General features: G+C 47.6%; 1 protein-coding gene and 1 pseudogene across 1 annotated transcript; both read left to right on the top strand.

Annotated features, from left to right (window-relative positions):
• The first annotated feature begins 2,123 nt into the window (after window positions 1-2,123).
• Window positions 2,124-3,649, top strand: LOC131483823 (zinc finger protein 764-like; annotated as a pseudogene).
• A 2,290-nt stretch (window positions 3,650-5,939) lies between these two features.
• Window positions 5,940-6,875, top strand: LOC131483822 (olfactory receptor 2AP1-like). The gene has a single exon (XM_058682213.1). It carries the CDS (start codon window positions 5,940-5,942, stop codon window positions 6,873-6,875), a length of 936 nt encoding a protein of 311 aa, XP_058538196.1.
• Window positions 6,876-8,642: the final 1,767 nt, after the last annotated feature.

Here is an 8,642-nt window from a genome sequence, read left to right as displayed (position 1 = left end):
TCCTCACAAATAAAAATTCAGTAAAAAAAAAAACTGAAAAACTAAGATTTCAGGAGAGGGAAAAGAATTGTCCAAGGTCTCAGTGTTAATAACAGAACTAGACTAGAATCAAAGTCTTCTGATGTCTGATACAGAGGCATACCATGTCCACATCATGAAAAAGTACCCTTATTTAATGCCATGTCTGAGCATAATATTTGAGCAATACAATTTAAAATAAAATGAATATTGTGATCAGGCTGGACATATATGGCTATGCTTCAGGGCTAGCCAAAATTATAAGGATGACAAAGTTGTCTGATACCTTTTGACCTACTTATCAGTTCTCAAAAGTATTTATGAACAGAGAAAACAGACTCTTAACTATAGAGAACAGAGGGTTATGGGGGTGGGGGTGGAGGGAGATGGTGAAATAGCCGATGGGAATTAAAAGTATACTTATAGGGGCGCCTGGGTGGCTCAGTCGGTTAAGCGTCCGACTTCAGCTCAGGTCACGATCTCGCAGTCTGTGAGTTTGAGCCCCGCGTCAGGCTCTGGGCTGATGGCTCAGAGCCTGGAGCCTGCTTCCAATTCTGTGTCTCCCTCTCTCTCTGCCCCTCCCCCGTTCGTGCTCTGTCTCTCTCTGTCCCAAAAATAAATAAACGTTAAAAAAAAAAAATTAAAAAAAAAAAAGTACACTTATAATGATAAGCATGGAAAACTGTACAGGACTGTTGAATCACTATATTGAACACCTGAAATGAATATAACACTGTATGTTAACTATACTGGAATTAAAATTTTAAGCTAAATTAAAAAAAACTACTAACAGTTATTACCAACTACATTACCAACAACTGATAGGGACACATATTCATTAGGAAGCAAGCTCTTAGGTAAGTATTTTGTCATCTTCTCGGGGGATTTTTGACAAATTGTCCTGCTTACAATTTGTGGCCAGAACAACTATATCCTGAGTAAATTAGTGAATTCTGATTACAAATTCCCCTGACTACCACTTGGTTTTTTCCCAGCACTGATCCCCTGAGTCTGCAATAGAAGAGTCTATAAAGCAAATGTCTCTTTTCATTGAATGGAACCTGTTCAGAGCCTCTCACATGACCTAAAACTTCAGAACCTTAGATTCCAGAAGGAACCATGGACCATAGCACAAGGGGGAAGCTTCCAACCCCACCTCAGACTTTCCCTGACCCTTCTGCTGCATGATTTGGATGTTGACTAAGTAACAGAATTTTGTCTTTGGATAGCTATTTTTTAGGATTGTTGCTGCCGTAAGGGAAGAAAAGGCTAGATAAAAAAGAAGAATGGGTCAAGAAAAGATTTCTATGGAAATGTAATCCTGTGACTATTTGTACAGAGTTGCCTCCACATTTCGCTGCAAGTCTGAGCTCTTTTCATGAAACCACAGAGGACTTGCCAGACTGTACACTCCCTGCTCCCTCGTTGGGGCATCCTCAGAGGCCTGACAAGCTTGTGTTGTCCCTGGGCTGGTGAGTTCCTGAGGCCACTTCTCAGATAACCAGTCACTGTGCAGAAAAGGAGGGAGCCACAGAGCATAGTTTCCCTTGTCAGAGCCCCGAAATGACCCAAGACCAAGTTTTCTGAATTACTAGGCAAATTGGCTACTGCTCCTGTGAGCTTTCTTGTGCTCATTCTCAGAAAACAACAGGTTAAGAAACTTAAAAATTAAAAAAATTAAAAAAATAAAGCTAGAGGATAGTCCTCTCCAAAGAGATCCCTGTACTCCCATGTTCATTACAACATTATTCACAGTATTCAAGGTATGGAAACAACCTAGTTGGCCATCAATGGATGAATGGATAAAGAAAATGTAATATATATAATGGACTATTATTCGGCCTCAAAAAAGAAGGCAGTCCTGCCACTTGCAATGACATAGATGAACGTGGAGGCCATTATACTATGTGAAATGAGCCAGACAAAGACAAATACTGTATGGTATCTTTTATATGTAGGATCTAAATAAAAAGTCAAACTGAAGGAAACAGAGTAGAATAGTGGTTACCATGGGCTGGGTGGGGGTAAATAGGGAGAGGTTGGTAGAAGTGTACAAGCTTTCAGTTATAAGATGAATAAGGTCTGAAGACCTAATGTATAACATAATGACTGTCCGTGTCCCTTCTGCTAGCAGCTCTTGGTCTTTTGGCCATCCTGGTGGTTCCTCGAGGGGCCGGCTGCCTCGCTCCTGGCCTTGCGAATCCGGCCCAGGCCCCGGGGGGGGCGGGGGGGGGGGGGGCATCCTCTGGTACAGGAGGCTCCCAGAACCGGGCTGCACTTGCCAAAGCGCCGGCTCTGGCCCAGCTCCCTGCGTGGGAACTGGAAGGGGCCTCTGGGAGCAGACGAGCCCAGGCGCCGTAGGCTTAGCAGACGTGGCCGTGTACTTCTCGCTGTAGGAGTGGGGGTGTCTGCGGCCTGCTCAGAGGGCCTGTAGCTGGACGTGGTGCCGGAGACCTACAGTCATCTGGGCGCGCTCGGTGAAGTCCCGCCTACTCGCCTGGGCCACCTCCCAGCCCACCCCGCCCACACTCGGGCTGGCACCCGCAGTGAGAGGCCCCAGGTCAGGAAGTCGGGACAGCAGGGGGCGGCCTCCGCGTGGCGTTTGCGTTCTCCCAGGGTTCCGAGGCACTAAGCCAGCCCTCATCTGGGTGGAGGAAGGGGCCGACCTGTGGGGCCCTGATGCCCGGGGTCCGGAGGTGGAAGAGTGTCTGCCAGAAACAGACTCAGATTCCAGAAAAGGACGGGAAAGGACAAAGAGAAAGGACTGAGGCACCGGAGAAGATCCTTTCTGTGGAAGCTCAGCCTCCTGGGCTGAAGGCTCTGAAACAACCTTCTGCTGGGATCCCTTAGAGCTTGGAGCGACCATCCAAGGCAACCCGCCGAGCTCACCCCCCACTCTGTGCCCACCCCGTCCCCAGAGCTGGCCAGCGTCACGGTTGCTACATGAGCGGAAGGAGTTTTGCCTGGCGCTCGGCCCTGGTGGCGCACCTGTGCACCCACACGGGCGAGAAGCCTTTCTGTAGCCCTGACTGTGGCAAGGGTTTTGGCCCGGCCTCCTCTCCGAGCAAGCACCGGGCCAGCTATGGCGAGAGCCGTCCTACCGCTGCCTGGACCATGGCCGGGCTTCCCCTGGCGCTCAGCCCTCACCACTCACCTCCGGGTCCATGCAGACCAGAAGCCCTGCCGCCATGATGACTGTGGCCGCTGCTTTAGCCGGAGCTCTGCCAGCTCCAAGCACCAGCGGGTCCACGGCAGCGAGACTCCCTTCCAGTGCGAGGACTGTGGCCGCGCCACTGCCCATGCGTCAGACCTTCGGCGTCACGTGCGCACGCACACCGGAGAGGAGCCCTACCCATGCCCAGACTGCGGGCGCTGCTTCTTCAGAGCTCAGAAATGGCAGCGCATCGGTGGACCCACAGCGGACCACCCCTACCTCTGTCCTCAACGTGGCAGGCGCTTTGGCCAGAAGTCAGCCGTGGCCAAGCACCAGTGGGTACATAGGCCTGGTGCCGGGAGACACAGAGGCCAGGGTGCCAGTGGGTTGCCTGTGCCCCTGGCCCCTGGCCACGGGGACCTGGACCCACCTGTGGGCTTCCAACAACACCCAGAAATATACCAGGAGTGTGGGTGATGGTCTCAAAGGTTGCAAGCCCAAGGGTGGAGATCTAGACGTTGCCTGAGGCCCAGGCTGGGCTCAGGGGCCTGAACCTCTGTGGCGGCTCCAGGGAAGTCACAGAACTCTGGGCAAGAGGTGGACCTGGGGGATGAGGACCATCTTACCTTGGGCCTTCACACGCTGGATCTGCTGACACCTTGCTCCCAACTGTCCCAGACTCTAGAATCCCCCTTTGCCGAGTTAAGACGTGAGGTAAGCACCTTCACAAGACAACCCCTGTTTGGACGGAAAAGCTGTTTCTCAGCTTAGACAAGAGGACTGAAGTAGAAAAGAACTTTGTTTTATCCATTGTCCTTTTAGTGCAGGAATTGAAAACTGGTGGCCATGTACTGAATCTGGCTTGCAGCAACCTTTTAAACATTATTTTGGGCCCAACCAGCATTTTAAAATGTTACAAATTACTGGTTAAGATTTAAAAAGATATTTCTTTCACACGTAGGTTTCTGGCCTCTTCAAAGGTTTGGCAACTTGACCTGAGCTGAGGGACAGCTGTTCGGCATGCCCACCACTCCATATCCGCTCCTGTCCAATGTCAGCTGGCACTTGTCATTGTCTGTCCATGTCTCTGGTAAAGCAGGCCCTCTCTATCTGGCATTTTCCCCTCATTTACGTGACCTTCTGGCTCCTATATTCATTTGGGTTTGCACACTGGTGTACACCATTCATGTTTTCCTGAATCAGGGATTCAGGTAGACAGCATATATGTGAAAGGGTGGCAGGAGAGAAGTAAAAGCAGACTTTATTTTAAAAAAAAAAAAAAAAGACCATAGACTATAGTGGATAATACTGTATTGTGTAATTGAAATTTCTTAAGAGAATAGAACTTAAATGTTCTCACCAAAAACAAAACAAAACAAAAAAATGCTTAATATGTGAGGTGATGGATGTGCTAATTAACTGTGGGGTCCTTTCACGATGTATACATATATCAAATCATCATAATGTATACTTTAAATATCTTACAATTTTATTTATAAATTATACCTCGGTATATCTGGGGGTGGGGGGAGGGAAGGGAGTCTGAGTAAAAATAAGACACCCCCTCTCTTCCAGTAATTTACAATCCAGATGCAAATGTCAGACAACTTTTAATAAGGGTTCAATGTAAGCAAACAGCAAGGTAAGTGAAAAATGCTTCTTATTCCAAAATACATGCTACATATGCAAACAATGCTTTAAGAAGTAGAAAATTTTGTTGTGAAACCGAGAGTTGATGGAAGGTAGTGGGTGGGAGATGGGCTAAATGGGTGATAGGTATTAAGGAGAGCACTTGTCAGGGCACCTGGGTGGCTAAGTCAGTTAAGCATCTAACTTCAGCTCAAGTCATGATCTCACAATTTGTAGGTTCAAGCCCTGCATCAGGCTCTGTGCTGACAGCTCAGAGCCTGGAGCCTGCTTAGGATTCTGTGTCTCCCTCTGTCTCTGCCCCTCCCCGACTTGTTCTCTGTCTCACTCTGTCTCTCAAAAATAAATAAACATTTAAAAATTAAAAAAAAAAAAGGAGGGCACTTGTGTTGAGCACTGGGTGTTATATGCAAGTGATGATTCACTAAACTCTACCCCTGAAAACAATAATACACTGTATATTAACTAACTAGAACTTAAATAAAAAATTTGAAGGAAAAAAATTTTTTGTTGTGAATACAGATCTGAGAAGACCAGTGCATCTACTGATAAGGGAAAGGTAAGTGCTGAGCAGATGAACAAAAAGCAGTCCCTAGGCTCAAGATGTTTGTGGCCTGGCAGGGAAGAGAGGTTCTATCCTACATCACTGACTCTACAGAAATATAACAGAGGCACAAATTATGTGTTACCAGAGCTGGGAGAAAGCAGAAGAATCAGCAGGCCTACGGGAAAGGCCTCATGTAAGAGGTCACACTTAGACTGGATCTTGAAGGATGAATAGGTGTTTGCCAGTTCTAAAGAGAACTGGGGGAAGAGCAGAGAATTCTTTGTAGCCTTTTTCAGAGGAAATAAAAGAAATAAAAGAGGAAAGAAATAAGGAAAGGAGAGGGAAAAGTCACTGACATTCAATAATACCTCAAAGATTCTGAAAGATCTAGGCTGATTTCTGACTAGGGAAGAGTCTCCGGAAGCTTCTGCTCTGCTTCCCTGAATCTATAGGGAGACAGTGGACAGGTAAAAGAATGATGCACTTTAGGAGATATTTTCATCTTCTTCATCCTAATTTCTGATGCTCCTATCTGCCCAGGTTGCACATTTCTGGAAAGGGCTGAGGCCCACAATGGCCAATCAGACCATAGTGACTGAGTTCTTCCTCCAAGGCCTGACAGACACCAAAGAGCTTCAGGTGGCAGTTTTCCTTCTCCTGCTGCTTGCCTACCTTGTGACTGTCTCTGGAAACCTGGTTGTCATCAGCCTGACCTTGCTGGACACACGCCTGCAAACCCCTATGTACTTCTTCCTCCGGAATCTGTCCTGCCTAGAAATTTGGTTCCAAACCGTCATCGTGCCCAAGATGTTGCTCAACATTGCCACAGGGACCAAGACCATCAGTTTTGCTGGCTGCATTACTCAGGACTTTTTCCACATCTTCCTGGGGGCTACAGAGTTCCTCCTCCTCACAGCCATGGCCTATGACCGGTATATTGCCATCTGCCAGCCCCTCCACTACCCCATCCTCATGAGCAACAGAGTCTGCACACAGCTTATCCTCACCTGCTGGCTGGCAGGATTCTTCTTCATCATAGTGCCTGTCATCCTGACCAGTCAGCTTCCATTCTGTGACACCCACATCAACCACTTCTTCTGCGACTATACGCCTCTAATGGAGGTGGTGTGCAGTGGGCCACAGGTGTTAGAGATGGTGGATTTTACCCTGGCCGTGGTGGCGCTGGTCAGCACTCTAGTGCTGATCACCATATCCTATGTCCAGATCATCCGGACAATTGTCAGGATCCCCTCGGTCCAAGAGAGAAAGAAAGCTTTCTCCACCTGTTCCTCCCATATCATTGTGGTCACCCTGTGCTATGGCAGCTGCTTCTTCATGTATGTGAAGCCCTCTCCAGGCAAGGGGGTTGATTTCAACAAAGGAGTGTCCCTAATCAATACAATTATTGCCCCCCTCTTGAATCCCTTTATCTACACTCTCAGGAACCAACAAGTTAAGCAAGTAGTGAAAGACCTGATCAGGAAAATGGCATGGCTCCAAAATAAATGACAGCCCTACAAGTCACCTTCCAGGGAAATAGGACTCTCCTCCCCAGAGTCCAAGAATTCTACAAAAAAAGTATTTTCAAGGTTAAGCTTTCATGAATACTTTCTTCAAAATCCTCAAAGCTTTTCCAGCTTCCATCCATTCCCTGGTCCCAAAGCCACACCCGTATTTTAGGTATTTGTTATGTCAGCACCCCACTTCCAGGTACCAAAATATGTATTAATTACCTATTGCCCCTTAATGACTTACACACAAAACCTAGTGGCGTAAAACAACAAACATTTGTCATCTCATAGCTTCAGTGGGCCAGAACCTGGGTGATTAGATCAGTAACTCCTGCTTAAGGTGACTCACGAGATTGTAGTCAGGCTGTCAACCAGGGCTGTGGCCTCACCCAAAGTCATGATTGAGGGCGCATGTGCTTCCAAGTTCACTCACTTGGTTGTCAGTAGAAATATCCCTGTGGGACCAAAACCAATGCTCCCTATAGACCAGGGAGGGAGGTGAAGAAAAAAGAAAGAAGAGTAAGACTGGGTCAAGAGTCTGAACAGGGACCACTCAAAAACATAGTAGTTTCAGGGCTATGCAGTCCTGGGTGACTCAGTCAGTTAAGCATCCAATTTCAGCTCAGGTCATGATCTCACGGTTCATGGGTTTCAGCCTCACATCGGGCTCTGTGCTTATAGCTCAGAGCCTGGAGCCTGTTTCAGATTCTGTGTCTCCCTCTGTCTCTCTGCCTCCCCTGCTTGTCTTCTGTCTCTCTCTCTCTCTCTCTCTCAAAAATAAATAAACATTAAAAAAATTATCTAAGTAAAAACACAGTAGTGTCCCCCAATGACAAATCTAAATGTCCCTCTGTATGAAGAGGCAGCTCTGAAACTCCAGGAAGGCAGGGTATTAACCAGACATCAAGGGAAAATTTGAGTTGCACACACAGTCACAGACTTCGGACTCCAACTACACCATCATATGCACCACTGCTAGACTTCCAGAGCTTAGGCCTCACTCACCCTCCTGACCTTTCCCCACATCCCTTATGCCAAGTCCACCACATTCACCCCACTGTCAGCCTCCTCTTTCTCTGCTCCCAAGATAGCTTTATCCTAAAGGAACAGGAAGCCCCCAGACCTGGCCTGTTCTGGCTTCATGCCTCCCCCTTCAATCCTGGCCTTCACGGGTGCTCAGGAATCCCTTTCCTCGCCTCTGAAATCCCTGACAAAAGTCCTTGGGGGACAATATTTCTCTCTTCAATCATGATCCTTCCCTTTCCCACTCTTTCTCTCCTTGGTCAGCTCATTACATAACTTTCAGAAAAGCATGAAGCTGTGCAGCCTAAGCCCAGGAAAATTCACTCCCTTCACCGCAGTGTATCTCTGGCCCTGCATTTGCTTTCTCATCCTTGCCTCCTCTTTCAAAGGAGAGGGATCTCTGGATCTCTGTTACCTCAAAAGATGCAACATGGTGCCGGGGGTATTAAAAACAACATAGGACATAGGAGCGCCTGGGTGGCTCAGCTGGTTAAGCATCCAACTCTTTATTTGGGCTCAGGTAATGATCTCATGGTTCATGAGATCAAGCCCCACATCGGGCTCTGTGCTGACAGCATGGAGCTGTTTGGGATTCTCTCTCTCCCTCTCTCTCTGCCCTTCCCCTGTTCACCCTCTCTCTACCTCTCTCTCAAAACAAATAAACATTCTTTTCAAAAAAGAACACAAATTCTAGGGGCGCCTGGGTGGCGCAGTCGGTTAAGCGTCTGACTTCAGCCAGGTC

The sequence above is a fragment of the Neofelis nebulosa genome, chromosome 8, assembly GCF_028018385.1.
Source record: "Neofelis nebulosa isolate mNeoNeb1 chromosome 8, mNeoNeb1.pri, whole genome shotgun sequence".
Taxonomy (NCBI): Eukaryota; Metazoa; Chordata; class Mammalia; order Carnivora; family Felidae; genus Neofelis; species Neofelis nebulosa.
Note: the sequence above shows the minus strand (reverse complement) of the source record. Positions and strands in the feature narration are given on the sequence as shown.